At 32.6% G+C, this 15,550-nt stretch overlaps 2 protein-coding genes and 1 pseudogene across 2 annotated transcripts; 2 read left to right on the forward strand and 1 right to left on the reverse strand.

Annotated features, from left to right (window-relative positions):
• Positions 1-3,648: 3,648 nt before the first annotated feature.
• LOC108471062 (LRR receptor-like serine/threonine-protein kinase RPK2) lies at positions 3,649-7,588 on the forward strand. Its single transcript, XM_017772633.2, has one exon. It carries the CDS (start codon positions 3,906-3,908, stop codon positions 7,326-7,328), a length of 3,423 nt encoding a protein of 1,140 aa, XP_017628122.1. The 5' UTR covers positions 3,649-3,905; the 3' UTR covers positions 7,329-7,588.
• Positions 7,589-7,769: 181 nt separating this feature from the next.
• LOC108471675 (phenolic glucoside malonyltransferase 1-like) lies at positions 7,770-8,608 on the reverse strand (annotated as a pseudogene).
• A 4,761-nt stretch (positions 8,609-13,369) lies between these two features.
• LOC108472734 (malonyl-CoA:anthocyanidin 5-O-glucoside-6''-O-malonyltransferase-like) lies at positions 13,370-14,764 on the forward strand. The gene has a single exon (XM_017774291.2). It carries the CDS (start codon positions 13,370-13,372, stop codon positions 14,762-14,764), a length of 1,395 nt encoding a protein of 464 aa, XP_017629780.1.
• Positions 14,765-15,550: the final 786 nt, after the last annotated feature.

Raw genomic sequence — 15,550 nt, forward strand, 5'->3', positions numbered from 1 at the left:
CATTAAATTGATAACGGAAGTCTTTTTCTAACTGGTATAATAAGTTTATATTGGAACTTTATTTCCTTTTCCTTTTTTTATTATTTGTTTTCTTCTAAATATAATGCTTTATAACCTTTTGAGTTTGATTGATAAATTTTGATTAAAGGAAATAGAAAAACCTTAACAAAAATACTTTAGATTTACTTTTGTTATAAATAATATGATATTTCCTACAAGGTACATAAAAATAGCCCTCGAAATTGGACATTGATATTTGAAATTAAATCAAGAGTTAAAAATATCTTTAAAAATCCAATTGTTCGACAAATAATCATATAAGAAAACATTTAATTTTTCATAAGAAAAATGCGAAAGAATTAATTGAATTTCCTCTTATTTACATTAATAATTAATTTTTAATTTTATAAACCTGATTAAGAGACGATTATGTGTTTTATTTAATTTTAATTATTCGTTTTTATTTTTAAATTTACAATAAGTAATATGTATCACTAATAACTTGATTTAGTGTCAAATCATTTATCAAATTAATTAAAACTCAAATTATGCTAGACAAAGTGAAATTTATTTTTTAGAAATATTAAATTATTTATATAATTTTATTTTATATTATATTTTTAAAATTTATATTTTCTATTGTTTTTAATGATGTTTAGTTAATTTCTACTACTATCCTCTTAAAAATATAAACAAAAAGAGTTATGCACCGATTTTGATACTTTCAACCATAAATAAATCAATTAATAGATGTGGAATGCATCTATTTTAAAAGCTGGAAGTTTTGTTTAAAAAGTTTGAGAGTCAATTTGATAGAATTTGTAAATATGAAGGGTTAAATTTATTAAATTATTTAAAATTGGGATTAAATTGATAGAATAAGTAAGTATTGATAAACGTTAGTGCTTAAATTAAAAATTTTTAAAGTTGGGCGACCAAAACAAAAACGCGAATCTAGTTGCGTGACCATTTGTATAATTTACCCTTCTTTTTAAGTATGAAATAAAACAAAAGTTTTTAACATTAATTTTAACTAATGATAACAAATTCGAGGTTTTGGGATTTTGATGTTTCAAGATGAAGTTTCATTTCATATAAATTACGTGTGACTTTTATATTTATTTTAATTTAATCCACAATATGTAAATCTTTTTCAGATTTCTGTACTTAATACTTTAGAAAACCAATAAGTAATGTAGCAAATTTTATTTAGGTTAAACTGTTAAAATAGTTACTTTTGTTTACCTTAGGTTACATTTTAGTCACTTATATTTGAAATGTTATGTTTTAGTCACTTATATTATCGCGTTGTATCATTTTAGTTACTAAGCCATTAATTGTCGTTAACGGTATAACGGTAAGCTGACGTGACACGTTAAATCATCATTTTAAACGAAAATTTTAGGTTAATTTAAACAATTGGTCCCCATATTTGTTTGTTTTGAGCAATTTAGTTTTTTTTCTTTTATGTTTTTTTAACTTTATTTTTTTCTTTATTTTCCATTCTCTTTTGTTTCTCCTTCTGTTTTCCTCCATTTTTTATTTCTCTTAACGTAGTTTTTCTATGTTTTCCATTTGTTAAAACTAGTCCCTATACTTTTATTTTTTGAACAATTTAATTTTTTTGAGTGTGGTGAACTTGTGGACTAGTTTTAACAAATGAATAACATAGAAAAACTACGTTAAAAGAAATGAAGAACGGAGAAAAACAGAGAAGAAACATAAGAGAATGGAAAAAAATGAAAGTTAAATGAACATAAAAGAAAAAGTTAAATTACTCAAAATGAAAAAATATAGGGACCAATTATAGAATTTAATCTAAAATTATCATTTGAAATGATGAGTTAACATGCCACATCAGCTTACCATTACATTGTTAATGGCCATTAACGACTTAGTGACTAAAATGTTACAACACGATAACGTAAGTTACTAAAACGTAACATTTCAAACATAAGTGACTAAAATGTAACCTGAGACAAATAAAAGTGACTATTTTAGAAGTTTACCCTTTTATTAATATTAATAAATATTTACGGAAAATAACCAATCAAGTTAAAAAAAATGTATAAATCGACCTTAAAGGATAATATTGGAAGCTAAATTCCTAACGACTACTAGGGCCATAAGTTGACGGTGCTGATGCATTTATACCGGTCTGTGGGACCCAAACACCTTCTTGTTGGTTTGCTCTTCCATTTAAAAGCGACAAATCCTAATGGCTTGAACTATTTAAAAGGAAAACCAACAGGAAAATTAAAAGGTTAAATTTTGCTATTAGACTCTGTATTACGTGTATATTATTGATTTAATCCCTATACTTTAATTTGATTTTTTTCATCCTTGTATTTTTCAAAATTCAAAATTTCAATCCTGTTAAATTTATTAAATTCTATTGCTTCCAAAAAATCTTATGCTACTAACATATCAACACATTTATAATACTACATCAATTTTTCATTTTCAAATATTACTAAAAAATTAGTTAATAAAATCATAGCTATAATTTGTGTCGAGATTAGAAATTTAAGATTTGAAAAGTATATATACTAAGAATTGTCAAAATAGAGAATATGGACTTAACCTACAACTTCACGCACAATATTAATTGCAAAATTTAGCCAACCAAAATTAACTACTATTGTTTGCGGTCAAGGTTGAAATTTTAAAATTTGAAAATTACAAGTATTAAAATTGACCAAAATAAAGTACAAAGGCTAATACACAACTTATGCATAGTATAGGGACTAATATAAGAAATTTTCCAAAATAAAAAGATAACGTCGATAATTTGAAAATCTAAAGTCGAAATATTTGTAATAGAACCATGAAATTTTTGTTCAATTTCCAAAAGCCCCCTCAAAGTTTTTGACAACTTTCTCAAACTCTTGAAAACAAACATATGAAAATTTCTTATTTTCCTTACGTTTGTTTATTGAGTATTTTCAAGTACTAAGAAATCAAACAAACAAACAAACAAAAAAAAAAAACCCATCACAAACCAAAATTTTTGAAAAAAAATGTATAAGACATAACTAAAAAGCTTTAGATAATGGTTAAAATATATTTTAAGTTCCTCTAATTTTTGTATATTTGAAATATATTCACTTTCTACTTTTATTTTTAATAATGTAAAATTTTTATTTTTTATATTTTAAAATTTAATTAACAATGTAAAGTTTGTTTCGATAAATTCACTAGAGTAATATTAAAAAAAAACTCACTTAGCATCCTTGTAAGAAAAAAATAAAATTGTAATAACCTAAATTTAATAAAAAATTTAATTGAGTTAATAATTGAACTTGTATTTTTAAATCCAAAAATATAAAAACTAAATTCTTAAAAATAAATACAAAAATTAAATTTAAATATTCCAATATGTTTGAACTTAGAATAATTTTATTTGTTTCCTTCCAATTAAAATATTACGAAATTCTCTTTTCAAAATGCCGTCAAATCATTAGAAAATAAAATCAGTTAAGTGAACCAGAGCATATCTGTCCACTGTATTTGGAAATAAGCAAAAAATCCAATCAAAAGGACTCAATTAAAAATTTTAAAATGTTTCGGGTGCTTTCATAAATAAAGCATACTTAGCATACCATTCCATAAATTGTTCCTAAATTGAAATAGAAAAATTCTGAAAAAGAGAAACAGAGAGAGACGAACGAAGAACAAAAAGCCAAGTAAGACGCGTATTTCATTGTTGAAAATTTTCTTTCCCACTTTTTTCTTCCAATTTTTTCTCTCCCTCCAAACAGCCTAAAAATATTAGGTTTAGGATATTAGAAAAACACTCACAGAAACCGGAAGAAAAGCCGAGATTTTCATCATCGGATTGTTGTAGAATAAACTTAAAGAAAGCTGTATTTTTATAGTGTTTTTAGAGTCCCTGTATCTAGAGAATGGGTTTCTTTTCAGCTTCAGTGATCAAGTGGCAGCCATTTTTCTTACTCTTCTCCTGTGTATTGAACAGTGTCGTTTTGGGTGATAATTCTTCAGACAAAGCTGTTCTTCTTGAGTTTAAGAAGTCTGTCTCAGATCCTTCAGGGCTTTTATCAACTTGGACAGAAAATTCCTGTCACTGTTCATGGTCTGGTGTTTCATGTGATAAAAACTCTAAGGTTTTGTCTCTTAACATAACTGGTTTTGGGAATGGGAAAAAAGGTAAATTCAACAATACGAATGCTTTTCTCTCGTTTTCTTGTTCTGATTATAGTGTATTTCCATTTTATGGATTTGGTATTAGAAGGAATTGTGGGGAAAGTAATGGGGGTTTGTATGGGAAGTTGTTGCCTTCTATTGGAAAATTGAGTGAACTTAGAATTTTATCACTTCCTTTTCATAGATTTGGTGGTGAAATTCCTGCTGAAATTTGGGACTTGGAGAATTTGGAAGTACTTGATCTAGAGAACAGTTTGTTATCTGGGTCATTGCCTGTTAGTGTTTCTGGGTTAAAGAACTTGAGAGTTCTTAATTTGGGGTTTAATAACATTAGTGGAGAGATACCAAGTTGGCTTTCAAGTTTGAAACAAATGGAGGTATTGAATTTGGCTGGTAATCTCGTGAATGGAACCGTTCCCGGATCTTTTGGAAGGTTTCGAGGTGTTTACTTGTCATTTACATCGCTCAGTGGCTTGTTGCCCCCTGATATTGGTGAAGGTTGTAAGCTTGAGCATTTGGATTTGTCTGGGAATAACTTGGTTGGGCAGATTCCTGCTAGTTTGGGGAACTGTAGTCAGTTGAGGTCGTTGTTGTTGTATACAAATTTACTGGAGGAACAAATTCCTCACGAAATCGGTCAGCTTCGAAATCTTGAAGTGTTGGATGTTTCAAGGAATAGCTTGAGTGGTCCAATACCTGTTGAGCTTGGAAATTGTTCTGGATTGACTGTGCTTGTGCTCTCAAATATGTTTAATCCATATGGTGACCTTGCCATCGCTAAAGGCGATCGAAGCACTGTAAAGGATGATTTTAATTTTTATCAAGGTGGGCTTCCTTCTGAAATCACAAAGCTTTCAAAGCTGAGGATATTATGGGTTCCGAGGGCAACGCTTGAGGGCAACCTGCCAAGTGATTGGGGTGCTTGTGATGATTTGGAGATGGTAAATTTGGCTCAGAATTTTTTTGCCGGGGAAATTCCTGTCGGTCTTAGTTACTGCAAGAAGCTCCGGTACCTTGACTTAAGCTCCAATAAGCGGCTTGCTGGAGAGCTTATTGAGGAACTTGCAGTTCCTTGTATGAGTGTGTTTGATGTCAGTGACAATTCCTTGTCAGGTTCCATCCCTAGATTCTACAACCAGGGATGCCCTGAAGTTCTGACCTCAGATTCATATGCCATTGAACCCTTCAACCCGACTTCTGCTTATTTATCATTTTTGGCCAGAAAACTTCAAGTTGGAACACATTTTGAGTTCTTTGGAGGAGATGGTGGTCCTACTGTGTTTCACAACTTTGGAGATAACAATTTTACTGGCAGTGTCTTGTCGGTGCCAATCCCACCAAAAAGGTTAGGGAAACAGATTTCTTATGCATTTTATGCTGGAGAGAACTTGCTCAGCGGACCATTTCCACAGAATTTGTTTGAGAACTGCAATGAGTTGAGTTCGCTTTATGTTAATGTTAGCTACAATAGAATATCTGGTCAGATTCCAGCTGAAATGAGTAAAATTTGCAAATCTCTCAAATTTTTGGATGTGTCTGGGAATCAAATTACTGGGTCCATTCCGCCTAGCATTGGAGACTTGGTTTCACTTGTTTCGCTTAATTTGAGCTGGAACCTGTTACGAGGCTGGATTCCGAGCAATTTTGGGCGGATCAAGAATCTCCGGTATCTTTCTTTGTCTGATAACAATCTGACCGGATCTATTCCTTCCACCTTTGGCCGGTTGCAATCTTTAGAAATTTTGGAGATGTCGTCAAATTCTCTTTCTGGTGAAATTCCTGAAGGTCTGGTTAATTTGAGAAACCTGACTGTTCTTCTGCTCAATAACAACAAACTCTTTGGGCAAATTCCCTCTGGTTTGGCAAATGTGACCAAGCTCTCCGCATTCAACGTATCCTTCAATAACTTGTCCGGGCCACTACCGTCAAGTTATAATTTGATGAAATGCAGCAATCTTCTCGGGAACCCACTTCTACAGCCTTGCCATGAATACTCCTCAATGTCATCTTCAGATCAAGCGAGAGCAGGGAATTCACAAAATTATGCTGCATCACCAAGGGGATCCGCAACCCGAAGGAATGGAAATAATGGCTTCAGTTCAATTGAGATAGCTTCAATAACATCTGCTTCAGCCATTGTTTCAGTTCTTCTGGCTCTTATTATTTTATTCATATTTACCAGGAAGTGGAATTCAAAATCCAAAATTATCAGCACCACGAAAAAAGAAGTCACGATTTTCACAAACATTGGGGTCCCTTTGACATTTGACAGTGTTGTTGTGGCCACGGGGAATTTCAATGCTAGCAACTGTATTGGGAATGGAGGTTTTGGGTCAACTTATAAAGCAGAGATCTCCCCTGGAGTCTTGTTGGCTATAAAGCGGCTTGCAATCGGACGGTTGCAAGGCTTTCAACAGTTTGATGCTGAAATTAAAATCCTTGGGAGGTTGCGCCACCCAAATCTTGTCACTCTTATTGGTTATCATGCCAGTGAAATGGAAACATTCCTTGTATACAATTATTTTCCAGGTGGTAACTTAGAAAAGTTTATTCAGGAGAGGTCCGCAAGAGCTATGGATTGGAGGATACTGTACAAGATTGCTCTGGACATAGCCCGTGCTCTTGCCTACCTACATGATCAGTGTGTCCCACGGATTCTCCATCGTGACGTTAAGCCCAGCAATATCCTCTTGGATGATGAGTACAATGCTTATTTATCAGACTTTGGTTTGGCCAGACTTTTGGGCACATCTGAAACGCATGCTACCACGGGTGTTGCTGGAACTTTTGGATATGTTGCTCCGGAATATGCAATGACTTGCCGTGTTTCTGATAAAGCTGATGTTTACAGCTATGGGGTGGTGCTCCTTGAGTTGCTTTCAGATAAGAAAGCTTTGGATCCATCGTTTTCTCCTTACGGAAATGGTTTCAACATTGTTCAATGGTCATGCTTGCTCTTACGGCAGGGCCAGGCCAAGGAGTTCTTCACTGCAGGGTTATGGGATGCAGGGCCCCAGAATGACTTGGTTGAAATTCTACACTTGGCGGTTGTGTGTACTGTTGATTCGCTCTCTACTAGGCCAACAATGAAGCAAGTTGTCCGACGGCTGAAGCAACTTCAACCACCATCATGTTACTTACATGATAAAGTTTCCCTTCATTAACATAATGTTTCGAGGAGAGGTAAAACTCTTTGTTATTGTCTCCGGCTGCCCTTAGGTAGAGTTGTTAGCTGTAGTTATTGCCACTTTGTAAATTTCAACACAGGTTTTACCCAATTTTCTGATGCTATTTCATCCATGAGTCTGCAGAAGAATGCAGATGCTTGTATATATATATATATTTCTTATCCAAGCTGTACAGTTATATCCGAGTTTCATTTGATGTCTGACAAAACAATAGAATAGTTTTGCAATTTGCACGATGCAGTGTCTTGTCTATTTTAGTTTAGTTTTTATGAAAATCATTTCTGCAACTCAGGAGCAAGTTATGTTGAACAGTTGAAGTTACATTTCCATTATGAAGTGTTGCCTGATCAGCCAGGGCTGAGGAAAAAATCCAACTGATTCAAACTGTAATGGTTGGATCAGTTTCAAATCGGATAATTATGTATTCCGATTTGATTTTTGGTTTGCAAGCATGTTTGAGAGAAACCGCTCCATTTCATGCTTCTTTAAGGCCAAGCCAACTTCAATTGCCCTACTTCCTCCCATCTCTGCTTTCAGCCATGGAAATAGCTTCATTCTTATCAATGGAAACAACCACCACTTTCCAGGGCCTTTCTAATCCAAATCGAGGCGATCCAGCAACTGTTATAATTTGTACAGATCCTGCTGGCTCCTTGAATCGAACAAAGTCCCTCAAAAATCCATTTCTCTGTTAATCCCTTCACCGTATTGTTGTAGCAAATGCAAACCCCGTTTTCGAAATCCTTAAAATCTCTTAACAAATATACCTTTCCCCTCATTTTATTGAAATCTTCTGGAGTAATTGTAACTGCGGCTCGAACTAGATTAGGAGACGCTCCTTCGTCTGTTGAAAGCTTTCAAGCTTTTATTACCAATAGTAATTGTTAGCCACTGGTTCAAATACTGCACATCAAGGTCAGTCAAACCCTTTAGGATCTTCGATGATGTCATGTCCCTAAAAAAAAGTGGAGTTACTTCTGGTAGCAACCTTTGAGTTTTCTTTAGTCCCTTTGCTTGCACGTGTAAGCCCAGGATTTCATAAACATGGATGTAGTTTTTCCTTCAAGAAATATGTGATGAGCTGTGATTCCAATGGAAAAGCCTTGACTAGGAAAAAGGGTTATTTGAAGAGGTAGAATTGATGCTAAATCATCTGAGGATATCAGGTGGGGTATCAAGGGATGTAACTCAACAGCTTCATAGATTCCGTTGCTGGATAGACGACGGAAGTCTGCATCAGACTTGGCATCTGTGAGTCAAAAGTCCATCATTCGGAAAGGATGGGTTTGGGGGGCATTTGACGGCCACTTGAGGTTTCCAGCGATAGAGAGGTAATGGTGGAGTGTTAGAGAAGAGAGATTGCATGAGTTTGGGTTGAGAGGCTCGACTGGAGGGAGTTTGAAGCAGAAAATGAGTGGAAGGGAGGATTCATCGGCAGAAACTGGTGCTGCCGGTGATGGTGTGATTCGGGTGGTCAGGTCTCAAGGATTTTCACTGCACTGGAAGATGATGCCATGCTCCAAACTCTCTTCTTTGACCAAGTTTGGACTTCTTTCTACTGCTATAATCAAAAGTTAACGGATAAAATAAAGAGAAGACGTAGTTGAGGTAAAAGATTTCAAGTAAACTATAAAACTAATCACTTATAAATTATTTAAATTATGTTTTTGATTACTAACTTTAATTTGTTACAAAATGATCACTAATATTATTAATTTGTAAGTCTTGGTAATTTAATAACAAAATTGACATGACATGTTAAAATATCATTTTAAATGGAAATTTTAGGTTAAATTATATAGTTCCTATATATATTTTTTATTTTGAGCAATATTTTTTTTTTAAATTTTACTTCTGCCAACAGCTATGGATTTACAGCCGTCGGTGTTCCAGACAGTCTCCACGGGGATGAAGGTTGTCCTTTTGGACCCTTTCCAGTGATGGATCTGTTGGGATGGGTACAACAGCCCTGAAGATGTTGATCTCTCCAGCCACTCTCCTCCCTCCTCGCTTGTTAATGAAGGTGGCCCGAAACAGCGGTGCTTAGGATTCGCTCCTTTTAGACTGGGTTGGGCCTTGATTGCCCTTGTACTATTTGTCTTATTCTTCTGGGCTTCTGGGCCTTTTGGGATGTACTTTTTTATAATTAATGGAATTGCTCTTTTTCTAAAAAAAATAACTTAAACCCTCACCCTTTATATATATAAAAACTTTTAGAGATAAGAGAAGGGTTTGGCAGAATATATGGAATTGTTTACAGATGTGTGCCTATTACGGATTTCCAAGTGCCAGCTCGCACTCTGCTCTGACAAATTTATAATATTTGATGATAACCTTTAGTGGGTGAGAAATTTATGTCTGATTTATTTAATTTTATTATGAATACTTAGACTTCCCAGGTTTTTTTATCAAATCAAATCAGATAATAACATGAAGGAAGATACGGTCAGCAACTAGATTTATTATTTTATGCAATATTCAATTATAATAAATATAAATAGTTTTTAAGTTAGGTCTACAAGATATGATATTACATAATTAAAATATCATGCAGCACAAAATAATATAAATATTATGTAAAAATCGTTATAAAATCATGCCAGATTTTTTTCTCTCTATTTTAATTTTTCATTTAATTTATCATTTCATTTAGTTTTTAAATTTATATTATTTATTAAGTCACCCTAAAATGATAAAAAATTTATGTTTATTAATTTTGTTGATGTGACATACATGTGGATTGTCACGTGTATATTACGAGTAGCAATTGATTAATTTTTAAAAACATTTTCAATATTTTTTAATTTTTAAAATTGGAATAACAAACAATAATTTTTCATCCATTTTAAAATGATTTTACAAACAATACAAGTTTAAAAATTAAAAAAAAATTTAAATAAAGACTAGAATGACATTTTATAAATTTAAAGGGCCAAATATGTTATTATACATAACTTTTATGATCCTTTTAAAACTTTAAATTTTAGGCACCAATAAAAATATTAATTTATTATTTTTAAGATATAAAATTATTATTATACATTTATCCATATCTAATATTTTTTAAAATTAACTTAAATTTAATTAATTTATTTAAAAATAAATAATTAAAATTTGAAAAACAAAATAAAAATGATTTTTTTCTAGAATTTATTGAAAAATAAAATCATATGTTGTGAAGCTTTGGCTTCCATTGTTGTAATTTTGAATGAAATATTGATTTAACATTTAATAGCAAAAGCATGTTTAATTAAAATAATATTTTGTATGGATGGTTGGAGTTTATATTTTCATGGTAAAATTGTTTCCATTGGTGTCCAATCCAAATTTGTCATTGGAAGTTGCTTTGATGTATGTAGTTCTATGGTAGATGGGATTTATAGATCATAGGTATTGAATGTTAATAAATATTTTATTGACAGTAACCATGGAAAGGGAAGACATAAATTCCAAGACTGAAAATTTAAAAATTTTTATTTTTCATTTTAAAATTTTAATTATTTGTTTTTAAATAATTATGTTAAGGTTAAATAAAATTAGAGAGGATTTTATTAAATATGTATGAGTGCAAAGAATATTTGTATGTCTTTAAAAATAGATGAAGTTATATTATTTTATCGAGACCTAAAAATAAAAGAGACCCCACATCTGTTTATTTAACAACACTAATGCTTATGTTTATATAGGTCGCAACTAGACATGATCATAAGCCAGATCACTTGTCCAGGTTCGAAGATTCACTCTAAAAGTGCAACAAATTGGGCAAAAATATTGGTCCGAAAAATGAGTTTAAACAAAAAATAATGCTCATTTTTTAAACAGGCCGAGCTTCGAGTAAGATTTTCTTGGCCTAGGCCTGACCTAAATCTGCCTACATTTTTATCCCTGTTGTTGTTTGCCGCTATTGCTTTGCTGCCCTTTTGATATTATATTACTACTTTTTTGTTATTATCGTTTAAATATTGTATAACTTTTATTTTATTGTTAATTTTACTATTATTTTAGAGCCATTTGCTTGCTATGTTGCAACTATTTTAGTATTATTTAAGTGTAATGACTTTTTAATATATTTTCAATTTGTTGGGAAACATTTACTTTAATGTTTTTAGTCTATTTGGTGTATTATATTTTTAAAATTTTCTATATAAAAAATTTAAGACAGGTGGGTTAGGTTGGGCTTGAGTTTAGCATTTCTATCTAGGTCAAGTTTGGGCAAAATTTTAGACCCATTTTTTGAGTCGGGCTAGGTCTGAGGCTAGAAAACCAATCTAAATTTAGCATCGGCTCGACCTGACCAGTATCAAGTTTAGTTGTAACATCTTTCACCCGTTCCAAACGACCGATACGGATAGAAAGTATAACCGAAGCATGCACGAGTACTAAATCTTAAATTTATTTTAAAAAATATATTAGAAGTTAGAAAACTTAAATGACTTCGATAGTTTTAGATGAAACCTGTAAGGTGCAAAGTTGATCTTAAAACTTTACATTTTGTATTTACAAAATAATTATCGCTTCACATGAAATGCATTTTAAAGCTTTAAGATTGTTAGTAAAATAAATAAATAATTGAAACAAGAAAAATAAATGACACTATTAGTAAAATATGATGGCTTTGAGGCATATAAAGCACTTTTCTCAAGGCTTTAAAATGTCTCCAAGAAACAACAAGGCCATCGACACTCCAAGCAAACACACTACAAATGATTAATATAGAAAAGCTTTTTATATAGATATTAAATAATTGTATCTTTCTATAAGATACCATTTCATAAGTATAAGTAAGTTTATATAAAGTTATAACTTTATGTATAGGAACCTTTTTATTTTCCAAGATATTTCTTGGAGAGTCATTCAAATTGTTAAAATCTTCTATTCATGGGCATAATAGTATGAGCGGAATTATTATGGGGATAAGTTAAATGGCTATATCTCTAATCCTCCAAGTACTTTGTCAGAGAATTGGATAAACTTGTTCACTGATGAAGCGGTTGATCGCGGATCTGGAGCAGCGTCTGTTGGTGGAGTGTTGCTAGATCAAAATAGGAATTGGATATTCAGCTTTAATCGTTTTCTCAAAAAATGCAACATCTTTGATGTTGAACTTTGGGGTATTTTGGATAGCATGATTATGCCGTTTAGTAATGGTTTTAATAGAGTTGTGATTTACATTGATAATTTGAAAGTAGCCCAAACTTTACTGGATAATTTATTAGGAGACTCAAGTATTACAATTCTCAAGAGAGTCCAAAAGGTAATGAACACGGAAGAGCATTGGTTGATTCGACATGTTGTTAGAGAAGACAATCGTGTTATAGACTATTTAGCTAAATTAAGCTTAGAAAGGAGGAAAAATCTCCAAATTTATGACGAGTGTCCTCATTCTACCTCAAAAAATCTCATAACATAATTAGTCATCAATAATTGTAACATACTTAACTTTTTATATAATAAAATATTATTAGCTACCAAGTTGTAAATTCTAACACACTTAAATATATTCTTTTGAAATTAAATACGTATGAAAAAGTATATGATTAATTAAGACAAGATGCAAACACTAAATTTATAATGAAAAATAAACGTAAATAAATTTGTGAATTATTAGTAAAAAGGTATATAAATTTATAATGATAAATTTGTCAATATCTATGTGAAAGGACAAAACATGTTTAAAGCCTAAAAGGCTGACCAGGTTAAGAGAGTCAACATTTTAATTAGAATTTAAAAATACGGATTCCGGAAAAATAATGCGTGTTTTCTTGTTTTCTTTTAACATTAGATCATGTGATTTTTGTACACTTTCACTAAATGTACATGTCCAATTTAATTACGTTTCTTAATCCTGTCTTGGACTTGGTACATCATATTTATTAAATTATGATTTGCTTTCGAAAGAAATATATTAAATAATGATTGATTATTGACAAGTTTGAATAATAAATATAATTCCACTCCCCCATATCTCTTAACTAAGTTGGGAGACTAACCAAACAAAGAAGAGAACATTATCTGCCATGGCCTCTTCTTGTATTGTGAAAATCCTTGAGACTACTGAAATCAAACCATCCCCTGAATCCCCCAACTTTGCCTCTGAATCCACTTTGCCGCTCACTTTGTTCGACGCTTACTGGTTCCAGATCCCACCGGTTGAGCGGCTCTTCTTTTACAACCTTAACGACTTAACACCTGCAGATTTCAGCTCCGAAATCCTCCCCAAACTCAAGCACTCTCTTTCTCTAACGCTCCATCATTACCTCCCCATCGCTGGAAGCCTCAAGTGGCCGTCACATGCCCCCAAACCCTTCATTTCCTACCCTCCAAACAATGGAGTTTCACTCACGGTTGCCCAGTCTAATGCAGACTTCCACCGTCTCACCGGCAATGGAATCTATGAAGCTGTTGAGTTACATCCTTTGATACCCCACCTGAAATCCTCAGATGATTCAGCATCAATTCTAGCTCTTCAGATAACCCTTTTTCCTGGTAAAGGGTTTTCTATTGGAATCACGGCTCACCATACGGTTCTTGATGGTAAAACTACAACCATGTTCATGAAATCCTGGGCGTACCTTTGCAAGCAAAGGAACATACAGAACTCTCATCAGTTGCCACCAGAACTAACCCCAGTTTTCGATAGGGACGTTATCAGAGATCCCACAGGGTTTGACCTTGATGTGCTGTATTTGAACCAGTGGCTAACATATACTATTGGTAATAAAAGCTTGAAGGTTTCAACAGACAAAGGAGCAGCTCCTAATCTAGTTCGAGCCACAGTTACGATTACTCCGGAAGATTTCAAGAAAATGAGGGAAAAGGTATTCTCTAAATCACTTGATACCTCAAAAACACTTCATTTATCAACTTTTGCGCTTACGCTTGGTTATGTAAGTAGTTGCATAGTCAAAGCAAGAGGTGGGGCAGGAGATAGAATTGCGTGTCTTGCATTTACAGCTGATTGCAGGTCCCGTTTGGATCCACCTATCTCAGAAACCTATTTTGGAAACTGTAATGTTGTTCCATCAGATATATCAAAGGCTAGAGGCTACATGGACTTTGAAAATGGGTTTGCATTTGGTGCAGAAAAAGTAAGCAATATGGTGAAGGGATTAAAAGAGAAAGGGGTTTTCGAAGGAGCGAAAGATAGGCTGACACCCTTTTTCGAACTGGCTAAAGAGGCAGCAGGAAGTGTACAAATGATAACAGTTGCTGGATCGCCACGATTTGATCTTTATGAAACTGATTTTGGATGGGGAAGGGCGTGGAAAGTGGTGGTTGTTTCCATCGATAAGAATGAAGCTATTTCCATGGCAGAAAGCAGAGATGAGAAGAGGGGAATAGAGGTTGGGTTGGCCTTGAAGAAGCCTGAAATGGAGAGGCTTCTCAACGTGTTTCTCAAAGACGACGTTTAATAAGATAATCAGGGTGGAAGAAATAAACTAGAGCCTTTTCTCTGTTTCTCAAAAGTGTTGGTCATGGACTAGCCATGGCACAGGGTCAGGTCAATCCATTACTTCTTCACGTTGATCTGGTGGAAATCTCTTGTGGTAGTTCTGGCGGCTCAACTACAAACCTCTTCATTCTTCCAACAACAAAAAAACAAAGCACAAATCTCCTCATTCCATTCCACATCTATGTTCCTCAACCTCTTCTAATTAATCGAGTTCTGCCTGTCTATGAATTATGACAGTCCATATAATTACAATTTTCAAGTCATTTATGTTATACAATATATTTAAGTTTTGATTTAATAATTAATAAAATTCATTTCTTTACTGTTACTTCACATGTTATAATTTTTTTTATTGTAATTGTTTCCATACTTATATTATTTTATGAAGGTAATGTATTTGCAATAATAAAATTTAAAACATTATTGAATTTACATATTTAATACAAGTGTAAAACTAATTAATGTGGCAAAGCGAGGAGGAGACGACGAGAAGTGACCAAGATAATAAGATCAAGGAAGATACGGTCAGCAACTAGATTTTTACTATTATTTATATTTGGTTTAAGGTGAAAAACCCTTAATTTAAAAAAATAATAATTAAGTCTTTTTTTTTCACTCATTTGGTATTTAAGCTTTCAAAATATATTAAAAAACTTTCAAATCTTTTAAAAAAACAATTAAACCCTCACATTTTTTTTGCACTCAATTAGGTATTTAAACTTTAAAAATACATCAAAAAGTTTCT

The sequence above is a fragment of the Gossypium arboreum genome, chromosome 11 (assembly GCF_025698485.1).
Source record: "Gossypium arboreum isolate Shixiya-1 chromosome 11, ASM2569848v2, whole genome shotgun sequence".
Lineage (NCBI taxonomy): Eukaryota > Viridiplantae > Streptophyta > Magnoliopsida > Malvales > Malvaceae > Gossypium > Gossypium arboreum.

Coding starts and splice junctions, on each gene's coding strand:
- LOC108472734 (XM_017774291.2), top strand. CDS start 13,370: ATGGCCTCTTCTTGTATTGTGAAAATCCTTGAGACTACTGAAATCAAA.
- LOC108471062 (XM_017772633.2), top strand. CDS start 3,906: ATGGGTTTCTTTTCAGCTTCAGTGATCAAGTGGCAGCCATTTTTCTTA.